The sequence below is a fragment of the Syngnathus scovelli genome, chromosome 12, assembly GCF_024217435.2.
Source record: "Syngnathus scovelli strain Florida chromosome 12, RoL_Ssco_1.2, whole genome shotgun sequence".
In the NCBI taxonomy this organism is placed as follows: Eukaryota; Metazoa; Chordata; class Actinopteri; order Syngnathiformes; family Syngnathidae; genus Syngnathus; species Syngnathus scovelli.
Window position 1 is genome coordinate 892,227 of NC_090858.1, and position 24,258 is coordinate 916,484.

Here is a 24,258-nt window from a genome sequence, read left to right on the forward strand (position 1 = left end):
CAAATTAATAGCGGTCATAGTGATTGACGCAACATTTGGGAAAAACACCGAGCAGAAGACATTTTCATATTAAAATTCTACTACACGGGTAATTTGACTGTTTTACGCTTTATTAAACTAACCAGTGAGATGTGACATTTAGGGTACGTTTTAAATAGCTATAATGCAATCAAGGCTTGTTGCACACTAAACTCGGAATATGCTATTTTTTAATTGTTGATTAAGCACCAAAAGAATAAAGAGCTGATTTAACGCGAACAGGTTAAGAAATGAGCCAGGAAAAAATCACGAGTATTTCAATTCAAATTCATAAGCCTGTTTGTTTTGTAAATAAAGATACCAGTAGTTGTTGAGATAACAGGGAAAGTACTTGCAAGGGAGCTTGACAATCGGTTTATTTCTCCTTTTACAGTACGTGCTCTGCAAATAGACGGCAAAATGGATCTGGATGTCCTCCAGTATTTGGCCAAAGCCAAGAAGAAAAAAGGTTTGTCTTCCTGCAGGCTCACTTACTGTTAAGATACACCATTGAAGTTGCATTTTACAGTTTTGTTGCATAAACAGACTCCGGAGCTTTACAGTCAGCCTTCAATGAATTGGAAGAGATGGCAGAAGCTGACTCAGGAGGAACACTCAGCTTTGACCGACATATGTATATCTACTGTGCAGAAGTTGCACTGGAGGTATGCGCCCCAACAATTGAAATAATAACAATGCAAACCTTAGTTGAGCTGCAACCCTTACGCATGAGCTCAATGTAAACACATACAGATGGAAAAGGACAGTTGCAATAGGTGGAAGCTTCTCGGATTATGCAGGTGTACCTAAATAGAAGTGTGTGTGTGTGTGTGTGTGTGTGCGTGCAATCCAAATGACAAACTGATCAACATATTGAAACATCATCATTTTGTTTGCATTGTGTCTTAGCTGGGTTGTTTAGAGATAGCGGCAACCTGCCTGAAGAGGTTCTTTGCTGACAATCCACCACATGATCAATATTTGTGTCGCGCCTTGCTCTGTCAGAGCCAACTGAAAATTCCCCCGCCCACAGGGAACATGGTGAGTACAGTAAATTAGGTACAGCTTCTTGGTGGACTTGCTTCTGTTACTTACACTAGAGATGCACTCAATAGAAAGAACAATGGCATTTAGGGAAATGATGAGTTCTCACTGCCCTATTTATTTGTCTTTTAGGAAGACTTTAAAGAGAATGTCCAGTATTTACTTAACGCTATTGACATTTCAAAGCGAGAGAAAAGGTAAGAAATGCTTTGTTGGAATAAACCCATCTGCATGAACAGTAAGACACAAAATGCATACATAGTCGAATACACCAGCTGTAGAAAGTCGACAATGCAGTGCATGAGGGTGTATAGTTAGTTTCATTTTTCATTACTTGAATGTTTGAATGGCAAACAATGAATAATTCAATGTTATCTAATTGCTTACCATGACCTCTTATTCCCATCTGTCCCATCTGTCCTGCGTTGGTTTAATTCAAACAACTTTGTGGGTGTTTTTTTTTTTTATGTATAAGTACAGCACATTAATTCCCCGGTGTTTCTCTGTAAAAGATATTTGGATATTTGCAATGCATCTGTTAAGAAAAGGGGAATGCGTCAAGAAAAGGGTCAAATGAGCAAAGCACCAGCACCTAAGGGGCTATATACATGTATGTTCAAGCAAGCCCAGACAAGTACACAACATGCTCTCTGGTGGATAAATTAGTAGCACTAAAGTAGTCTATTTAAAATGAACACACATTTACTTTTTATACATCAAATGATTTCTCTACTGTGGCTCATTAAACAAATAGTTGAAATGTCACTCTTATTTCCTCTTATTTCGACATTCATCACAACACAAATTGCAAATAGGGTTGCGTAGATAGATTCATAAGCTATCCCTGATGTTTTCTTTGTTGCGCTTGTGGTTTGTTTCTGGCAGATCGCACTACCTTGTGTTCAATGCCTCAGTGCTGTATCTCCAGATGGTCCGTCCTTTTCTCCAGCCAGGGCGGTGCTGCCACCTCGTATCCTCCCTCAGGCAGGTGGTCAAAAGTCTGGAATTGGTGGCAGACAAGGACCACAGCTGGAGGGCTCAACTCATGATGCAAGTAGCACCTCATTGCACTCTTCTGTTCATTCTTCAATCATCGCCATGCCACACCAAGCTAATTAAGCAGTGTTTGGTGTGCCGCAACATCTTTGCGGCTTGCCAATTAATTGGCTTGCTTTTGGTGTCATTGCGTGAGGAAGTGCGCTGATGTAAGATGTTTCGTCTTGATGAAAACACCTCAGGTTCAAATGCTAATTTTGTTTTTGGTCACTAGACGCCATTACAATGTGTGTACGCTGCAGTGCGGTGAGAGTGACTTTTAATTGGATTTACACTTCCTGACAGGATCAGATGGGGTGGATAACATTTTTGTATCTCAGTCCACACAGTCCATTTTATTATACGGAACAAAGCAACTGCAGCGTGTACAGATAAAGGTCAATGATTGACAAATAATAAGTTGTTTAATATTATTTGTTAATCACATATGGATGCACCGTGTTTTTGACTTTGAAACAATGTGCAAAGCCTTTTTGGAATATAATGTCCATCAATGCTTGCTTGTGTTCAGGTACCTAATTGACTCTCTTTTGGATGCTGGGAAAAGTGATGATGCTGCAAGTTATGCCAGAGTTACAGAGGAATTCATCAGAAAACACTGCCCTCATCTTTTGGCAGACGTCTTTCGCTTACAGGTATGCCGTGCAGGGACAAATTGAAACACATTTACTGTACGGAAGAAGCAAATTTGCTTTGTGGGATTTTGTAAAACGTTATATAAGCATTGCAAACAATAGAAAACATTCTCATTTTCATTTTGTCCCTCGTTCATGAACACGTGGAAAAAAAATTATTGGTACCCCTCTGTTAATAAAAGGCAACAATAATTGTAAATAAGAATCTTAATGAAAAATAACCATTTGAGATATTGCTTTGGAATTGTGGTTCAAGAGAAAGGTTTGAAAAACAAACTGATGACACATTATTGTCTAGAATTATTGTCAGGAATGATCTTTCTAATGTCTTGAGAGAACCTTGTTTTTTTTTGTTTTTTTTGTTTCGTGTGTTAACACACCATGTCAGCCAATAGCACAGTGGCTGGCTATGTGTCATCATTTGAATGGGATGGCTGACTGCTTCCATGTTTGAAGACATCTGTGATGCTAATTCAAGGACACGCCTTGGTTGAATGGCCATATGTCATTTCCAATCTGGTACCATCTTTTTTGTTTTTTAAAATGTGGAACCCCGATTCAACAGCAATGTTTATTTATGTGGCCCTTAATCACAAGTCTCAAAGGACTTCACAAATCCCACGTTTGACAAATATGTATGAAAACAAATGTTTGAAAAGCACATTTGGAATTAATGGCCCTTGGTTGTGGAACTATTTATCACAGTATGGTAAGCAACAAAAGGATTTTGTAAGGGAATTCACAGATGCATGCACACACACTCTCACACGCACGCACGCACACACACACACGCACACACAGACTGTCCACAGGCTGTGTCAGGCATGGATGAAGCGACTATTGCGTTTCATAGCATTTGTATCCATTGTAACCACGGCCCTCTCGTCTTGTCTTAGGTATGGCACAACATGTCCAAAAGGGAAATCCTCCTCAAAAAAAGCCGTCAGTCTACTACCTTAACTGTCATTTTCAAAATGCTGCAATTCAAAAGGTAAGGAACTGCATGTCATGTTTGGTGAATTAAAGTTATACTTTTTCAATCTACATTTACAATATTAACTAAATATGATGATTTGTGTAGTCTATCACCATAAGCGATTTGATGCAGTTTTTTAGCCAAATGTAGAAATACTTGTGATTGTATCATTGTTTTATGTGACGTGTTCTGTTATATTGTTGTTGTTTTTTTTAAATATACTATATTCTGTAAAGAGCTTTGTTTCAGCGACAGCTGTTTTGAAAGTGCTATATATTTACGCAAAGACTGTTTTTAGGTGGTTGGGAGAAATAAAAGAGGAGGAACTAGCAAAAAAGGATTTGAATGAGCTTGAGGAGATTTGGAGTCTCCTGGGGCACTCCACAAAACCTTCTCTTCGGACACCCATTCCGCCAGCTGAAAGGTATGGAACCTTAAAATCCATGACACTTATTCATGTCTTACCTACTTGCTGCCAATATTTTTTGGAGCGGCAAATACGGTCAATAGTACTCCCGACCGAGTACGTTCAAACATATGTTAGAACAGATTCACAAATACCTTCAAAGTACTCACAACTAGGTTTGAACGTCCATTGAATTCAAATTTTTACCCATTACGCTTTTGCTATTGACTTGTGCATGCAGGAATAAAAAGCTATTTTATTGTAAGTATTCGGCATTCCCCCCCTACTTGTTGTAATGTAAATTATGGCTGCTCTTGGGCCTCCGTTCCGAGTACTGTCATCTAACATTTTGCTTTTGGCTGACACCGCACATTCTATTTGACCTTGTATTTCAGAGTGGCCTTCCTCTTGGAGCTGGCTCCGTTGGCCTTACAAGGGAAAAATCACAAAATGGCTGAGAAATGCTTAAAAAAACTTAAGGCGGCAGGGGACACAGTGAGTGCCCAATATTCAATCTTGTGAAAGACGCTGATCATATTATTGGGAAACAGATCAATATTACTAACAGACCTGTGGGCTACTCATTGGTGAGCCTTGCTTCATACCATACCAAAACAGCATTGGAAAGATACATTCATAAAGGGAAGAAGATGAAAAGAAAAGTTCAATGGCAATATATCATGTATAAATAGCTACTTGGGTTTCTTTTTTCTCTTATTACATCAAAGATTGACTCTTGAATGGCTCTCTCCTTTTAGACTATCGGTGAACAAATAATAATGGAATGTATCAACTGTGAAATCGAGCTCCGGAAGAAAGAGACAAAGACGAATGACTACTCCAAATCCAGTGTGGAGGTGCTCCATCAGCAGACACATCTCAGATGATATTAATCATCAAGCAGTAACTTTGGCTGTTTGATAAGCACTTCAATGTTATTATAGTTTCCTTTACTCATTCATCTTCCAAATCCTCACGAGGCTCATAGGCGTGCTGGAGCTTATCCCAGTAGTCCAGTTGGCAGCCATTCACAAAGCACATATTGACGAACAACCATTCACATTCACAATTACACCTAAGGACAATTTTTTTGGAATGTGGGAGGAAAACCCAGCACCCGCCTGTTAAAAGTTTCACTTTCTTAAATATTAGTTAAATTAACGCTTATACTTGAAAAGCCAATTAAATCCTGAAATTGCTGATCAGATTGCGTTTCATGTCCATTGCTGATATCTTCATTAGTGCATACACTGATACACTGTATTCATGTAGTATTCTTCTTATCCTCATTGTTTAATGGCAGACTCTGTGATAGAAGGCTTGTCTTTTGTAATTGCTTGAGAAGATATTGTTTTCCCCCAGGCCCGTCTCAAAGCGATAGGAAAGCTAAATCAGTGTCTGCTGGCTGCAGTCAGAGAGGGGGACCCTCAAGCTGTGCAGGCAGTTTGTGCAACCCAGTGGAGCTTCTGTCTTCCACTCTTGCAGCATAATCTCCGCCAACACGTTAAGACACTTATGTTGCGGATGGCTCAAATACTAGAGGACATGCAATGGTAATCCGTTTCCGTTTGATTGATGGTTGCTAAATGTGGCCATCTAGGGCTACTAATAGCAGTAAGATAAGATGTATATCCTAACTTGTTTTTGGGATTGTTGCTATTGTATGAATTTGGATTTTATTTTCCCAGCATGCTGTTCCTAGTTCGAAGTCAAGTCCACGCTGAGCTTGCCGCGTCTGAAGAGGAAGACGGGCTCCTCGAGGCTTCAATGACTCACCTACAAAAAGCCATGCTGCTGGATAACGGCACACAAAAAGAAAGATTGTCGTCAGCTTTCCATCTCCTTCAGCTCAGAAGAAACCTTTATCAAACACCCTCTCGGACCGAGGATAAAGTCGCCATGCTTATGCAGCAGGTTTGCAGCACACGTGAACAGTCCTGGAAGTGTGCAAGATAGACATTTTCACAGAAAGGATACTAGTCAAGCCTATTAAGAAGGAATCGAGGAGGAGGCAATAAAATCTATACATTGCCTCCATGTGCCTACATTCCCAACTTTAATAAGGCAGTTTAATTGCTCGTTGTAACCGCATTGCAGTGATCACATGCCCAAATGCGTACATTGTCCTTCATGGTACTGTACTTGGCAGTAACTCTGGTGTTTTTCTATCAGGTCAAGGACAGGCAGCCCCAACAAAATACAGATTGTCGTCCCTTACTGCTGACTGTGGGCCAACTATTGGCCCCCGCTGATTTCCAGATGGTGCTGAATGCAGATAGCATCTCCAAAAGTACAAATTCAGACTGGCATGTTAGCGTCACATGACTTCTTAATGTTATGACATATGATGTTTGATTGTGTTTGTGTAGAGGCTTGGAAAAATAGATTCCATCCATTGTTTCACATGAACTGTAATATTGCGGCATTTCAAAGGACATCCATCATCGGGGATTATTGTTAATTAAAAAGTCATTTAGATTAGAGATAGCAAATGGAGTGAAGGATTAGCAGCAACACACACACACACACACACATATACTGCATCCATTTTGAACCAATGCTGTATTCTTAATCTAATTTTTCCACCAAATGCCCCCAGTGCTGCTGAGACCGTGGCATATCTAAAAAAGATCTGAACAAGAAGCTCTCTTTTACGCTAATCTGTGTAAACCACTTGTGACTTTTTTACACACACCTCTTCCTCCTGCTGTGTGTATTTATTCTATGCCTATTTAATCAATTGTAAATAAATGATAGGCCTTCACTGAAGTCCAACAAAGCGCAACAAAACAAATAGAATAGTATGTGCACTCGTAAGCTCTACAATACCGCCCTGATAAATTATGAAAGTACAATTTTGCATCGTAAATCATTGACTTTTCTTTGATTAGTTACCAAAGCCAGTGTGGGCTGTGGACCGATAGCTCAGCTCTCCGCCGAGGCTCACAATTACTATGCGGCCGTACAGAAGTTGGATGGATACCTGGATCGACAAGGAGAAAACGCTGACGACACAGAGAGGTGTTTTGAGCGTGCATGTGCAAATTGGTTGTGCCATTTTTTAATGTCAAACTGCAAATCTGAATCCTATTGCAACTTGAAAACCTGATTGAATTTGTGTATCATTTCCAACGGTGTTCATAGAAGTTGACGTGTATCTATCGACTTGTCTAGATTGAGGTTATGGGCTACGCTTGCAAAGACAGCAAGAAAACAGGAAGTCTGGGATGTGTGCAGAGTGGCTGGTCGATTCTGTTTGCTCTATGATGAAGCCAGAGCCAAGGTGTCCATTTGTCGCAGTAAGATACTCAATGAAATGATCTGCTTCCACATTAAATAGGCCTGGAGACAAAACGTTCATATTGAGTTACGTTTGTTAACATTTCAACATACAAGGAGTTGTTGCCCATGTTGTGTACAGAATCCAAATGCTCAGAGGAAGAGAGCTCGACTGAAAACCTCAACAGCTATGACGAAAATCAACCTTGTGCAAAAAAGTTGCGCCTTTTAGCTGAAATATGCTTTATCACTGCTGAGGTATGTCAGTGTTTCCTAAAATCCATATTAAGGGCATATTTTTGAAGATGATCTGAAAGTCTTAACTTGCTTTAAACTGGTGGTTGGTTTTGTGCATATTGTGTGTAATTCTGCAATGTTGTATAGTTTTTATAATCACCTTTCTTCTTCAGGCTACTGCCCAAAAGCTCCAAATGCAAGGTGTGCAGCTCAACAGCCCTGCGGTCCTGCCACAGGATGTAGGTGTATCTGAGGATGACCCACATTGGATTATTTACAGGTAAAAAGACAAACACAACTATTTGCTTGGTCCAAACTCTGAAAACGCACGAGGCCCTTTTTGCTAGCAAATCAGGGAAGCATAAAATACTGTCCTGTCATCTATTGACCAGCTGCCACTGCTTCATGACATCTGTCAGAGACTGACCACGCTAAATATGATCTATCCCATTTAACTGTTTCACATTATTGCCTATGAAATGTGAGGATATGAACTATATTTGCATGTTATGAACTGTATCTGTTGTTATTCTTCTTTATGTAACTCCCCTCAGAGACTGGATCCAGGATCTGTCCGCTTACGCCACGTCCACTTTCCTGCGAGCGGCCGAGCTCGGCACACAAATCAGGGAACCCTGGATTGTGGCAAATTCTGCCATTTACTTATGGAACTACAACAGGCACTTGCTGGTTACTGGAGACTATAACTGTCTCATCCCCACCTTCCAAAACCTGGTAGAGATGTTCCAAAAGACCGAGTGCACAGGGTAGGCTTTACTTTTTAAAAAATGGATTTTAAAATGGCATCAATTTGCCAGCCCCATTTAAAATGACTGTCCCAAAAAGCCCTTCATGCTTCTGTTTGGATTTAAGCACCGGTCTGGAGTTTAGCCTTGCTTTGGGCCTCCCACGTTATGATTTAGAATCATTTTAAGGGACTTAACCTTCCCCAAATAGCTCGTATAATACATTGATTTTCATTCATCCATAGAAATCATGCTTTGGTGGTGCTCCTTTGTGATGCCGTGGCCCGAGGTTTGTATGAGGAGCTTGCGCTACCGGTCAACATGGGAAAAGGGAAATCTGAGAAGACCAACGACGTGCTCGACCCTGATGCTCTCCTGAAGGTTCACAAAGCTTTTGAGGTATGTCCGTTTGTGACAGTTTCATTCATTCAAGTTTCAATTTCTTCCAGTAAGACTCAACTTGATACTTGTTTTGTCTTCATTCTTAGCTGTGTAACTACGCCCTTTCCATATCCCACGGCACCACAGGGGAGGTAGTACCTATTGCTGTCCAGAAGCAACTGGTGGCCACATGGGCACAGATCAAGATCCTCCTGCAGCAGCAGGCTGGCAGCCAAACGGACATCAATGAAAAGTCTTTCACGGTACCCGTGGTGAGGAACTTAAACCTAGATGGATGGAAGGAATTGTACATTATACGCTATTATCATCCAGTACTGGAATTGACAATTTGGGTTCATGTTTTTTTAAACCCCAAAACAAAAAATCTTGTTTTAGACTAGCGAAACAGTGTTTTGAGTTTTTGCCTTGAATAACAAGGTTGCTTCCACCATACCCCGAAAGAAAGATCGCAGACTTGCCTTAACAAAGACATCAATGTTGCTGCATGGCACTGGATCAAAAACTTAAAAGTTTTTACAACCCAAAAACAAAAAGTTCTCAACTATATTCGGCTTTGTAATTCTTTGCCACCCACGACATCTATTCTATGTCTCTCCCCGACTACATAGAGAGAAAAGATTTGCTTCTTTTCCCCACATACGTATCAGTCATTGAAAAAAGAAAAGAAAAGCAAAAGAGCTAAAAAATGGCTTTGTTTTGATCTTAAAAGAGAAATACTCCACCTCAACTCAAGCGTGACCCATTTGTTGTTTTCTGGTCCCGGCACACGTTTCCTATGCACTATATATATGTTGATGTTAATGCCATTTTCACATCGAGTAGTAACACACAGTACACAGTCAATGAAAAGACTGCTTCTATGATTTGTCACAGAAATTGACTGCTAGATCACCATAATCATATACCCCTGAGCTTGATGTGTTTTTTGTGTCCAAGCTAATTAGATTTGTTCCTCCCCGGCCGGGCTCACTGAAAACTGCACAAATGGTTTCTATTTATAATTTCAATCCATCAGTCATAAAATGTTGATCTTTCAACTAGCAACATTGAACATACAAATGTCTTGCATTATAAACAACGGAGTCTGTTTTATAATTGAATATGCTTTTTCATTTGATAATGACGCTACATGTGCACATAAATGACTAATGTTTAATGCTACTATTCTACAGGCTGACCTCACAATGTGTTAAATGCATGTATAATTCATAACCAAGCATGAATACAAACAGATATGGATGTACTCAGAAAATGACTGCATCCAAAATCTAAATCTTGTTGTATCCTTCAGATTGAAGAAATGTCACCTATAACTCGTGTGCTGATTGCAGTGGAGATGCTTCAGTCGTATAAAAATTCCAGTTCCTCGGAAGGTTATGATCCCAGTCTCTCAGCGGTACGTACCTGCATCACCAGTTGCCTTGGTGACCATACATTGAGCTAGCTGTCCAATACCTTAAGAATGAATCATGCCTAACTAAGTTAACATCGACCCAGATTTTCTGTCCTCTTCAAAGCTCGCCTTTGGCTCTGTTCCTCTTGTTTTCAATGGATGGGCGCGACTCAACCTTTGCTCTTTGCTCTGTCTATTCTTAAATGTTATTTTTCTTCTCCGACAGTACTGTACTATCTGTTCTCTATGCCTTGTTCCCATTCTTGACTACCTCATTATTTTTAATGCTCTTTTATTCCTTACGCTTGATTTACTCCCTTATCATTTCAACTCTCCTCATCACTTGCTATCAATCTCGTCTCATCATCACTTGTTGTAAATCGTTCCCTTGTGACAGCTATTAATTGTCCTTTTGTCCACCAAAATCCCTCCGTCTCACATTTTTTCTGCCCCCCCCCCCCTCTTGTCACGAAAAGTTGGTGAGCATGGTGTCTCAATGCAAGTGGACTGATGCTGTGGTAGAGTTACAGACATGGTGCCAGCTGGCTGCATTCTGCCTCCATGCCAAGGAGTACAGTTTGGCCCTGAGCTGCACGGAGAGAGCCATGGATCTTGAGGATGCAGCATCAAAGTGTCTTAACACCACTCCTTGTCTTTTGTAAGTACAATGACTTTTGTAATCATTTAATTCCTGAAGTCGGAGGTAGATCGAATTGTATAGACATAACTTGTGTACGAGGGGGTGAGATGGAAACATCTTGGGTGAAGGGAGAATGTTTCCTGAAATGACCAATTTGTTTTGAGGTTCTAGAGACTTCCTAATTCTTCTTCTCACTTCCCTAGGTATGGCTTGCCTGCAGTGAACGAGATGCTGAGCACAGCAGCTTGCTTGAGGGGGTTAAGCTCAATCCACGAGTCTATCGGAGATGTACATATTTACAAGACAGCTATGGACATGCTTCTGTCCAGTATCAGGTGCACCTGGAGCCCAAGTGCTTCGAGGATCCTCATTCAGTTTCTCAGCCTCTGTTCTAAATGTAGATTCTGTTCACAGGTATGCCCAAAAGGCAGGGCATTCGGAACTATGTTTCACAGCTGCCAGGCACTATTGGAACAATTGCCTACCTCTAACGCATTCACCGGAGGAAAGACATCAGCTGAAAGAGCCCGTGGAGGCCATTCTTAATGCCCTCCTCCACACCTATCCTAAGCATACAAATGTATGACTGGCTTTCTTTGGCCATATTGACACCTGCTGCACAGACATATTTATTTTCCACTGTGGAATTGTGTGTGAGAAGGGCCTGCTGCCAATATTGGCAGCCAACATTTTTGTGAATAGTTAATGTTATTTTTCTAAATGAAATTGGTTTCCTTCCTATCAATCTGAGTACATACTATAGACAGCAGGGCTCCAGACTAATTCATTATTTATGAACCGGTGACAACTTGTGGATAAGATCAGGAGTGAAATCTAAAATTTGAGAAATCTTGCTCTCTATCGCTTTCTCTCCCTCTCTCTCACACGCACACACACACATACTTAGTGCTACAGCCTAAAAAAAAGCCTGCTTACTGCTATGGTAACTGTAGTAGACCACTTTAGTAGTAATATTTTTCAAAATTCATATTTCAGAAGCAGGACAAAGTGAAAAATATGCAGAAAGGAGTCCCTCTTGGAAGTTCTAAACCAGAAGCACCAAGTAAGAGCGACAGTACATACTACATGGATCCTGGCATGGTTCTTCTCTTAATTCTCCACTCTTCTGTGTATGTTTGTGAGCAGATGAAGAAGTCCTCACCCTAAGATCATCACTGTACTGTCTGTTACTTCAAATATATATTGATAGAGCGGATTGCAATGGTGCTTTGCAGCTGTTGGATAATGCCGTTCGAGATATGCCTGCCACGAAACACCGACTGTAAGTCAAATCTCACTTCAAAAGAGTGAGGAAGATAAGAGCAAAAGTTATTCATTCTTATCTGTATTTGACAGATTTCTGCTGAAATGTCGCATCCAAATAAAGGCACGGCTGGGGGAAAGCGTATTGATGGACATGCAAACGTTACAAGGCAAAGAGGAGCAGAATTGCTCCTTGATGTGGCACAAAGCAGCTCTGTGTTCTTGCCATGTCACGCAGCAGCTGACCTGCTATCAGAAATCAGTCACCTCTCTCATGGTAACTTTAAACCCTACTGCAACTATCAGCTGATGGAAACAAACGTTTAAGTGTGGTCTAAAAGAAAAGAAAAAAAATGGGATCTTACCACCATCTTGTGGAATCAAGATAGGATTACAGCTGTACAAAAAAGAACGGGTGCATCTGTTTTCTATATTTTACACATGTATTGAAGTCTGAAGAAAATCAATGGCAAAAGGTCAGCTTCCTGCTTGCGTTTGGAGCGTGGATGTACTGTCACAACTTGTCTACAGAAGAGGCCCGACATCAGGTTCAGTGGGCCATTGATATTCTTCTACATTTGGAAACAGAGCAGTCAGAAAAATCAGGTACAACCTGCTGCCTCACCATTTACTGGTAATCTAGTTGCTTTGTTGAATTCATATATGTTATGCTTTTATTTTTCAGGTGTACCTGTGTCAGGTGAGTGTCATTTCACGCCACTCATGACCAAAAATATTTTGGAAGCTTTACGAAGAAAATGGCCTTTTTTTTTCTCAACTGTAAGGTCAGCCTCATGTGTGATTACTGTTGTCTCGTTAATATTCCTTCTCCACAATCCTAAAACCTAAAGGGAATGTGTTATATTGACTTTTTATCAAGTACACATTTTGGATGTTATCTGTACCAGCGTGAATGTCATTGGAGTCCCATGTTTCCTCACACTCCAATCCTCTTATTTCCTCCCTTGACCTTGCTCTATGTATCCGACATCTCCTTATTTGTTTGGATCTTTTTTCCACTTTTCTGTCTAGAAGAAGACTCTCAGAATATGGATCCGGGCTCAGTGAAATGTGAAACTCTGGCTGTTGTTCAAGGACTGTCATTCACACAAACGGTGTCCAATCTGAGGGAGGTGCAACGCCTTGACAGCCTGGTACAAGCGCACACTCTGCTTGCTGTCATGGCAGATCGGAATTCACCGGAGCACCAGTTGAACCTGCTCAGAGCATATGACTTTGTTCTCCAAATATGGCAGGTGACTTGGGTTCTTTTAAAAACAATCATGTGCTTTTAAATTTGTTTAACCTTGTCTTGATGACAAAATGGGTTGATGTATAAAAAAGACAAGTGGGCCAAGGATTGAGCCCTGAGGCACCCCACATTTCTACCTGTGGTAAATATGGAAATTGTTTATCCCTGCAGATGTCAGCGGTAGTTGTTTCTGCGACTCCCAGTGAACAACCGAAAGGCCAGAATCCCACACCTGTAGGGAACAAAAAAGACAAGGGAAAAGGCAAAAAAGTCAAAGATGTACTTTTCGACTACTTTTCCTCATTTGGGTGATTCACTTTAATATGTGCTTGTGATGAAGTATAGCAATATGGTATTTTTTGTGTATGATTTCCTTGCCCTACCAGCCTACCCCCCCGGCGGTGAATCCCAAACCTGTCTTGGATCCCACTCTTATGTCTACTCTGGAGTATTGGGTTAAATACACTTGCTCTGATCAGGTCCGGTACACCTTCAAAACAAATTGTAACCCACAGTGCATCAATATTCACAGCATTACAAATCAGGTAAGTCCACTTCAATCACATTGTTTGGAGTTTCATGATTGATTTTCATCTTTTTGTTGTGCCTGATATTAGACCCAGAGCTTGTTTTATCTTGACCTTCTGGTAAAGGAGCTTCACTCGCTCTCATTGAGTCACCTGACCCTACCTGTTATGCACCTAGCTGAGACGTTTGCTCACGATCTTTTGGATAGGAAGAGCCTTTCGGACTTGTATCGTCTCAGGTACAAACGCTGACACGTGAATACTTTGTATAGCCAATCTGGTGAAGGTCGTAAATGAAAAAGTACACAAAAAAGATTTATGGACGGGATTTCAATAACAAGAGGGAATTGGTTTAATTGGCGGCCATATGTTTCGGAAATATTTTATAGACCTACTATGAATCCAACATCATTTTTTCTTTCTGGCCTTCTCTCCTTTTCAGAATAGTTCGGACCTGCTGTCAGCTTGGCATGGAGACAGATAGCTCGTATCATGAGAGTTTAATGAATCTGATGAAAATACAAGAACAAGAACAAATTACGTATGTGAAGGACAACTATGTGTTTTTTTTCCACACATAATATTCGTTTAAGATAAACTGTATTCACTTCCTTAGGTGCCATGGAGCAATCACTCTTTCACAGGAGAGAAAACACCTGTACTCATCGCAGAATCAGGTCAGCCCCAAATGTTCTATTTATATTGTAATCATGTTTGAGAAATTGAAGAAACAAGAGTGCGTTGATGCTTCTTCCATTGCTGACAGACGTCCGATATGGAGTCGCATTTACAGAGGAAGAATTTGTTCGGCTTGAATATTTGGGTTGACAAAGCAGAGGTCTGCCTGGAGATGGGATTGTACCAAGGAGCCCGGCAACTCCTGGCAGAAGCTCAGTTGGTCGCTCTAGTGAGTTGAGAGAATAGTCCTTCAAGTTAGCTTCAAGCATGGCATGTTTGTTTCCTTTGTCTTAGGAATTTAAAGACCAGACTGTAATGCCAAGGATCTTACTTGGTATGGCTGCGCTCACTTGTGAGGAGCAGAACTATGTGCAGTCCCTCTACCTTCTGGATAAGGCCCAAGCCCTGGGTGGGGACGAATACTTCTGGTACAAGTTTACCCTCACAAAGGTTGATGCTGTGTTGGGCCAGAGAGTCCAGGATGCACAAGCCAAGGTCAAGAAAAACATACTGACATTTCTCCAAATGTTTTTGATATAAACATCCGGGTTTTTTTTCAACAGATTGATCAGATTATCAAACAAGGGTGTGAGGCTTTGACGGTGGTTCTGAAGCAACGAGTGAACCGAGTCTCAGAGATCACATTTTTAATTACATCATTAGAAATGAGGTAATTGTACTTATTCATTCATTGAAATATTTCTGTAGATTAAAAAAAAATTGTCAATTCTTTACTTAGCAGTGAATGACGATATTTGAGACATCTCCCAATGTCATTTATGCTTTTGTTTCAGGGGTGCCATTGAGTCTCTAAGTGGCATTTGTGTCAGTGAGCCAGGAGTGGCACTGTCCACTCAGGAATTGCACATACTGAAAGCTGCCTGTGATACACTGGGCCAATGTGCCAGGGTTTTCACACAACTCAACTACAGAGAACATGCTGCTAAGAGCCATGAAGAGTGCACATATGGGCTGAGGTCAGTGAGGGCAAAGTTACTCAGGATTTTTGGGGGTCCCCCTGTTTAATGCAGACACTATGTTTTCCTTTGACAACATTGTCAACCCTCTGAAGATTTCTGGCCAACAAGGCGACATACAAAAAAGAGAAGCAGCGTTTTCTCCTAGACGCCTTCTCCCACATGCAGTTAGCAATCTCAGAACAAGAACGTGTGGTTTTGAATGCCGAGAACCTGCTCCACCTGGAAGAGGCGGTAAGTCAACGGCACCAATTGAATGTCACAAATGCTCTCAAATGAACACTTCAAGCTCGTTGTCATTGTCAACACATTCATACCGGATGGGCTTGAGAGCAGGCGCTGGCTGATTTATTTTGATGGTATCATTAAAAAAAAAGGATTGCACTCTAACTCCTCTTGGAGAACCAAGCACAATTGGGTTTTTGAGTGTGGACTTGGATGTCTGAGAAACAATAGTAAGAATGTTTGCCCAATAGATGGTGCTGCTGTTCTAGTCATCTTTTAATGGCTACAGGAATCATCAATATTAATATCTATATTTTTAAAAAATGTCACCTGGTGCATTTCATCAAATACATGCACTTTTTAGAGATGTAAAAATTTAAAGCTTTGCCATTAGTACTTTTGCTTTGCAGTAAGTTATTTTTTCCAGATAACCTTTCATCACTGGCTGTTTAGTCTTTTGCTTTTGTTCATCTATTTTTTCCTGCTAAATAATTTAGACAGTTTTTCATGAATATCTAAAAAGTTCTGAAATTGGTTATCTTTCTCACAATAAATCCAATTTTACTGGCATGATCTTTTATATCAGTGGAATACAATACGACAAGTATGCATCTCTCTTCAATTCATGATTTAAATACTAAGTATGACATGGTATGTTTCTTTTGCTTCTTTGCCAGAGTTGTGGAGTGATCTTATCACCCAAGTGGACACTACTACGCCTGCGTCTCACCCTGGCAGATGTTTGTTTGGCAATACTAGAGGAACACTGTGAAGAAATAGTCAACCGAGCCCTAGTCAAGGACAAGAGTAATGCTGAGATAGCAATTGAGGATTTTATGCGGAGCATTCCTGAAAGCAACTCCATTGAACAGGTAGATCTTGCATAAAGGTCAATAAAAGTCATCTTTGTGCGATTCTTGGCCACCCTGTGGAGAAAAACCTAGCTCGGCCTGTGCACTCAGTGTTAATAGGTTGAAGATGCCAACGCTTGAGAGACATTTAAGGATGCGAGTGTCAACAAGTTTAGACTAAGCATTGCTTCAATCAATTTCATGAGGAGCATAATTGCAAAGGGATGATATAGTTTACCTTTGCCCAATCACAATGCAGTTAAGTATGCCAATCATTCTCTCTAATGAAGCTTTTGCTTCCTCCCACTCAATCTTCATAATGGACAATAATAGAGGACAGCACAAGTACTTGATTCCCATTTTACCTGGCTATTTTCATTCAACCAGTATTTTATTCCTGCCAAACCAATTTGTTTCTCGCAAATGGTAGGCTTTTCACATGCTGGTATGTCCGACTTGAAATCCTCGCGTCTTACACAGGAGTGGATGAACGTGGGAAGCACATTGGGCCAGACGTCATTGTGCCAGCTGGCTGCTGTGAACTCTTGCTCGCTGGACGACATGGAGATGAGAGCACGTTTCTTGAGTTTGATGGGAAAGACCCTGAGACTGCTGGCTGTGCAGGAGGATCCTGTTTATATGTCTTCTCTCTGGGACAGACACTTGAAGGTACAAAATGCCTAGTCTTCTCTTTTGGCTCCCACAGTGCAGCAAACGCCTGTTTGGAACTGAGCGAGTCTACAAAAACAGCAAAGGAAAGAAAAGTTCACACATGCACCATGGACTTGCGCTGAGCAAAAAAAAAAAACCATTATATTTGACCATGCTATGGTTTATATTAAACCTGTGATCTTAACATCCTTCTCCACAACAGGAAGGTACATGTGGCACGAGTACCACGGTTACAGAGGAACACAATTTTGGGAAAGAGAAGGAAAGTACTTTAAGCAGTAAAGAGTTCAAGAGGACCTCTGCTAAAAACACTGAGCCACAGGTCAGTGAGCCTCCATCAGTTCTTATTTGAGATTTTACTAATGTGTCAGGGAATGAGGTGAGCAAGGGCGACAAAATGCAGCTTGGACCGGGGTTTATTGAAGGGAAAGGGAGTTGGAAGGGAGGAAGGAAGGTGGGGAACCTAAGACACAGACGGAATGGACACTCATGGCCAGCAAACAGACAGACACACCGACCGACCGACAGACAGACGCAAGTTCACTTGGACAAGGATACAATTCTGACCATGAGCCTCCAGACAAGACCAGGGGGAAACCAGACAACAGGAACACAAGGCACGGACACGAACACAAAACAACAGTACTCACCGAACAGGAGGAACACACGGGCAGGGTTTAAATACATGAGGTAACGAGAGGAAGCAGGTGATAGACATGACGGTAACAAAAGGAAGGGGTGTGGCTGAGGGAAGTTGCCAAACACGTCAATTTCCTGTTCTGATTTATTTATTTATTTACTTATTTATTTATTTATTTATAACACATCCCGGCATAGCATTGCATTATTTGATATGGAATGTTTGGGTTGAATTGATCCTTTCATATTCATTTGAACTGATTCCAACTACAGTAGCAACATGACAAATATGTGTTTGTAACTGCTCCCTCTTTTTGCCATGCAGCAAAAAAAGCACAAAGTTGAGCAGCTTTTGGCCCAAGCCAAGAACTTACTGTCTCAAACGGTTAGTCTATGTCTTGAGCACAATTTGCCAGCCTCCATCTTGAGCGATGCCTCTCTCAATATGCTGGAGTGTCTTGGCCAGTCAGATCATGAATTGGCATGTCAATATCTGGCCTTGTTTCAGGTAAGGTTCTGTGCATCACAACGTGTAAATGTATGAGAGCTTTGCTTCTTTAATAATTACCAATATACCAAAGGTCATATGTATGCCACCTCCAACTATCTGACCCCTTTATCATGTGTTTTGACCCCTAGAGTGCTTGTACGGTGAATGTGATGGCTGATGTTTTAAATTTGGCCTGTGACGACATCAGCGTGTCCCAGCTATCGGCTCTACTCAGCCTGTACAGGAAACTGGCTGTGTCTCAAGAGGGTAGACCCACTAAAGTGTTGGAAGGAGTAAGACACTCCCTGAACAGCATTTCCAAGGTAGCACACTCCTCATGATGAATGCGTTCTGTCATAGCATGTTGCTGAGTTCCCTTAATATTGGGGATGTCTGCGCCAATTGGACCTTGCTCCTGAAAGATGCTGAGCTATATATACGTATTTATATGAGCTCAAATGCTTTTGTACATTCAAACTCGTGTTAAATGACACCATACCTGCAACTATTTCAAGTGCCTATGATCAAATAAAGTGAAGATGTTTTCCTGACTTGTTTTTTTATATATATATATATATATATATATATATTGCTTTCTAGCAGAAGTCAAAGGGTTTTGTGCTAACACTAGCTGTTCATAATTCTCCCCTTGGTGATTCAGACTGCAGTAGAAGAAAAAAAGAATTTTTTTAGAAACATTTTCTGCATGTTTTTAGACACAAGTTATTTGACGTTACGTAACGTACCACTTTTTTTGCAGGCCTTTTCCCAACTAACTATCAACCCCAACCACCTCCAACTTCTTGCAGAACTTTCATCCGACCTGAAGATTATTTTACTGCAGCATTCTAAAGATGGGTAATTTCTACTCGTGTAAATTATTCAATCACTAACAACTAGCGAACTTGCCGTGTTTGAGAAAAGACATCAACATGTACCACTGGTGCATATCTTCTTCTCACAGTCTTATATATTTTTTTTTTTTCCACCATCACAAAATGTGGCTATAAGATTCAATTCCTTGTTGAAGTGTTTTTTTTTTTTTTTTTTATGATAAACCTCCTGTGTACCTTGGTAACATTCCATCACCGTGTGTGTCGTGTTTTAGGTCTGAACTCTACGGAGCACTCTACAAGGTGTCTGAACCTGCAGAAAGTCAAAAAGGAAAGACATCTCAAGGTTAATAATAGCACATATGTTCTTTAATGCTTACAGAGTAACACACAATACTCATAGGAATGTGTTATCACAGTCTGCATTTAAATTGAGTTGGAGGCTTGTGATGGACAGAGATGCATTAGAACTTTAGTTTGCATAAGACAAAACTAAGTCGTAGTAAAGAAATTTGCTGTCTATATTTTTGAGAATGGGGTGGGTCCGTTGAACAGAAAATGGTGAGGAAGAAGGAGGATAGAGAAACGAAAAAGAGGGATTGGAGGAAGATATTGGCTAGGGGTGCTCACTGGGACCAATTATAAGTGGTGTCTCTCAGCATACATTGAGTGTGTGTAAATGTATTTGTTGTAGCTTGGCCGCCATGCTCTAGAGTGGCTAAGGTTTGTGTCTGCCCGAGGGATCTGCTGGCTCTTCGAGAGCAGACGCAGGCCTTTGACCAAAAGATGAGACACGGACTCCTAAAGGAGTCCAGTTTGCATGATGGACGAGGGCAAAGCCCTGAAGAGGATCACATTTCTCATCCGGTATGTCTGTCCTCCTCTCTTACCTACCTACCTACCGCAGTAGGAGGAAAAGCACCTAACACGTTCTCTTGACGTCCTGAGCAGAGATGTGATCAAGAAAATACCTTAACGCTTCACTTCAAAGAGATTGTTCAACAAATGGAAGAATACTTGAATCCGCTCCTTTCTCAGTTTGATTTCACTTTCTTGAGGTATCGTACAGCAACTGCGTTACACTTGATGCCTTCATGATATCATGAGAAGCTTTTTCTCTTTTTTTTTTTTTATCACAGATCCCAAGAGCTAACTGTATCAGTTTCTGAAAAGGCCCAAGACAAAAGTGAAGAAAAGAAAGTATCCTTAAATGAAGAAGGTACAGTGTTTTATCCTGAAGCATTGCAATTCCTTATATTATAACAATCTTTACTCTTGTCTTAATACAATTTGGTGCTGTTTAGAAGTTGCTAATGTGTGTTTGTCTGTGAAAATCAGAAGCTACAACAAAAGAGTTTGTGGTGTTACTGGCAGACTCCAAATTGATGGAGTTGCCATTAGAGGCCTTGTCTGTCCTTGAGGGAGACCTACTAAACTCTGTATCTCGAGATTTCTCCCTGCAGCTTCTCTGCAGCCGTATACCAAAAGAAGAGCCTGTCAAAGGTAGTGAAGACTCAAATGTGCACCAATCCACTTTGGACAACATTAATAGAAAAGAATCCAACATGCATGCGTTTGTTCATTCTGCTTGTAGTAGCGGAAAAGCAGCCCAAAGGAGGTAAAGGCGGGAAGGGGAAACACAATCAGAACCAACCCGTCAAAGTGGTGAGTACATACTGTAGAATTGGCCCCAAAAAAAACTTACACTAGATGGTGGGCTAAAAAAATATAGTTTTAAATATTTTTGTTTGCTATGATTCCTAATGTGTCTGAAGTTGAGTAAACAAAGACACTTTTGTGCAAAGAAGGTATGTCTAATATGTCCACAGGTAGCTCCTGTCAGTAACGTCTTGCCTGAACACACCGTCCCAGTGGACACACGCAACTTCAAATGCATCTTTAATGACAAAGATATTGTCAATACCTTCACCGATGTGGGTGAGTAAAACCTAATGCCAGCTAGTGGTTGTTGTTTTTTTTTCTCGTTACTTTTTTCACCAAGACAATATACATATATTTGCACTTTATAAACATAATGATCTGTTTTGATTGACACTGTCAGAGATGTTTTCATTTCTCTATTAAGTTTGTTATATCGCTTTATTTCCAGTAGGCTGTGTCATACTCTTCTATCTTGTCTAAATTCTAAATGAATCAATGCATGAATCATGCTGCTAAATAAACTATCTAAGAATCCTAGTTTTTCATTGTCATTATCTTCACAGCCTTATATCGCAGTCAGCTGCATATTCCACTTACAAGTGTATATTTAATGACAATAGTTGCCCAAATGTTTTCCAGAAGGGACCACACTTGTTGATAGTATGAAGATGAACTGGGGCTCCTACGGTCAGAATTTTAACAATTTGTTGCAGGGCTTTGTGGGCATCAAACAAACTCCCAGGTGTGGCTTTGTCTTTTTTTTTTTTTTCTCCATTTCTTTGACAAAGCAGACTTTGCATGGGTCATAGAGGAATGCACTTCATCCCATCTATGTTTTTTGTTTTAGTTTGAGTGAGTTGGAGACGGTGCTGTGCAAATGCAGTGGCTTCATGTACCTGGGAGCAGAACACTTCTTGGCTCCGATCCCACCTGCCAAACTAGCAGCACTCAATTTGCCAGGCACTTCTTTCCCTAATGCACGCAAACTATCTATCTATATTCAGTTACATATCTAATGAGATGATTTTCTGCTCTTTTCAGAATGTCACTTGGCCCTTCTCTTTGATCTGGTCCAGAGTAAAACCAGTGCTGTGCACTCATCGAACCTTGACATGCACAAAAGGTAAAATGAAGCTTCCTTCATTAGAACATGTATTTATTTTCATCCTTTTGTCTTGAGTTTTGACATTTCCTTTCCCTGTCTCCGCTTTCAATGGGCTCCATTTAAATCATTCTCTTTTTTGTTTCAAAATGAGACGGATCCATTTTTCCTGGCAAGCCTACTGAGTCTTTTGTTCCAGGGCCGGAAAGCACAGCTTGGAGAAGCCGCTGGAGGTGGCTCTGCTCTTGAGCTTGATTGGCGTCAACTGCGTTGTCCTCAATCAGTGGCATAGCAGCCTTCAAGAGAACTCGGACTACATAACCAACTTTTTGGACAGTATGTTTGTTTCTTTAGCTGTTCACATGTTTTGTGTTTTGGGGACTTGACAATAAGAAGAATCTCTGTTGTAGATTTTCTCAGCGGCAAACAGACGTGTGGTCAGATTGTCCATTTCCTCAGACGAGATGACGACGCAACAGGATCAAACGGTAGGGTCCATTCTGCATTCCATCCAAAACAATGTTGTGTTTCTGCAAACGTATCCCTACCAAATAAAAATAGTTTGTTGCGTTCACCTTGTAAAAACATTTCCACCTCTTCTCATCTCTCTGAAAAGAGAAAGGCATCAAATCGACACATCTAACTGCAGTCGATACGGACTTCGACCTCTCAAAAGTGGACTTTTTATTTCTCTCCTCAATGCAGATCACAGTTCTGTCTCTGATTCGGATGAGGATCCTCAGCACAAACCTGATCTGACACCATCAGACTTCAATTGTGTTCTCTATGGACTCCCCAATTTAACTGGCACATAAAGCTATTCAATCAACTCCGATAGTTTGATAGAAGTCATGTGAAAAGTGAAGAATGGATACGACACCTACTACATTCTTCATGACATTCTATTCTTTGGTGTTTTGGATGGTTTCATAAATGTAGGATAACATCAACTTGAAGCTGTTTCCATGCCTCTTACTTCTGCAAACTCAAAAAGCGTTCCTCATTTGTCTGAAATAAATCAGCAACACATAGAGAAAATGATTCATATTCTATTTTAAACATGTACCCAGCCCTAAGGTTCCAAAACACCGGGTTGACATTAGTATTGTTTATTTTTGCCGGTTGTATCCAGAGGATGGAGTGAGACTGGAGCTGGACTTGTATCTCGCTTGACCTTTGCGTGCACTTCATGTATGCATGTGGGTCAGTGCAAGAGGGCGCTCCAAATGCAAACCTTGTAAGCCAGAGGCTCTCAAGAGACTGCATGAAAATGTGTTGAAATGAAATGTAATATTAAAGAACTCATCATGAGCTAGCGGCTCTGATATCCATGGGTTGGACCCTTAATATGAAATATTTTTTTTTTACTCTTGGGGTTTCGGGACAGATCAGCAAGGCACGCCTCTAGATGACAGCAATATTTTTCTTTCCAATGACATTGAATTGAATAGTGTCCACATAATAGTGAAAACTGGTTGTTACATTTGCCTATCATTCCCCAAAAGTAGATGCTGAACAGTATAGGTCCAAGTACTGATCCCTGCGGGATGTAACATTGCCAAATTCACAAGTTGCATTGCGGTTAGGGTCAACAAAATCCTTATTTGCTTGGTAGTCCTTTAAAATGCAATCAACAAGTTCCTTGAATTCGTCTGTAAGAGACGCTATCAAAGATTAAAAAAAAAACTTTAGGGGTTGTTTTTTTACTCATTTTGCATGATTAGACTTCACATGTTTGGACTTGATCTTGACTTAACCTCTGGGAGCATCTGGCTCCTGTCTGCCATGCCTCAAGGTGGACATTAAAGCAGCCATGATGTGTCAAACAGAGCGGTAAATCGGATTTCCTCCCACTTTAAACAGAACAGGAGTCCACAGGCATTATTTTAACAAGCATGATCTTCCATTTTATAGCAAAGCAACATTTAGCCACATCACATTTGGCCAGCGTATTCCTAATCATGTTACCCAGTGCTAAACTGTAATTAGATTGTCTAATCACGTTAGGTGTTGCAGTGGTATTGGCTTGCTCTTAGCGCACATCTGCTATTGATTTTATAATTGAATGTGTAAACAATGTTTTCCAGTCAGCCACTGTCAGTCAGTCTATGCAATTGAAGTCATTATATAGCTGCACGTCTGTGTTCGCATATAATGAATATTTCAATGGTCATCATTTCATCATTTGAATCATATGGGAAGGAATGCAAAAAAAAAAAAACAGTCTGATTTATTATACCACATCAGATATTTTT

General features: G+C 40.7%; 1 protein-coding gene across 1 annotated transcript; it reads left to right on the forward strand.

The window, feature by feature from the left end:
* LOC125978878 (cilia- and flagella-associated protein 46) lies at positions 1 to 23,330 on the forward strand. The gene is given in 60 exon segments (XM_068652618.1): positions 1 to 88; positions 413 to 487; positions 565 to 683; positions 928 to 1,059; positions 1,195 to 1,259; positions 1,948 to 2,112; positions 2,630 to 2,753; positions 3,650 to 3,744; positions 4,028 to 4,153; positions 4,531 to 4,630; positions 4,894 to 4,992; positions 5,498 to 5,688; positions 5,824 to 6,049; positions 6,308 to 6,425; positions 7,027 to 7,156; positions 7,310 to 7,434; positions 7,557 to 7,672; positions 7,825 to 7,931; positions 8,206 to 8,418; positions 8,643 to 8,796; positions 8,886 to 9,050; positions 10,091 to 10,195; positions 10,669 to 10,850; positions 11,036 to 11,167; positions 11,247 to 11,412; positions 11,829 to 11,895; positions 11,979 to 12,114; positions 12,189 to 12,372; positions 12,548 to 12,701; positions 12,781 to 12,795; positions 12,942 to 13,351; positions 13,519 to 13,626; positions 13,734 to 13,892; positions 13,965 to 14,113; positions 14,317 to 14,415; positions 14,491 to 14,551; positions 14,641 to 14,781; positions 14,847 to 15,047; positions 15,116 to 15,222; positions 15,347 to 15,529; positions 15,625 to 15,763; positions 16,432 to 16,626; positions 17,086 to 17,325; positions 17,462 to 17,599; positions 18,242 to 18,424; positions 18,556 to 18,729; positions 19,167 to 19,264; positions 19,515 to 19,585; positions 19,934 to 20,106; positions 20,191 to 20,297; positions 20,379 to 20,458; positions 20,578 to 20,742; positions 20,834 to 20,904; positions 21,069 to 21,177; positions 21,541 to 21,643; positions 21,749 to 21,861; positions 21,943 to 22,024; positions 22,203 to 22,339; positions 22,414 to 22,491; positions 22,709 to 23,330. Coding segments are annotated over 59 exon segments (7,944 nt in total). The 5' UTR covers positions 1 to 88; positions 413 to 438; the 3' UTR covers positions 22,819 to 23,330.
* The last annotated feature ends 928 nt before the right edge of the window (positions 23,331 to 24,258 follow it).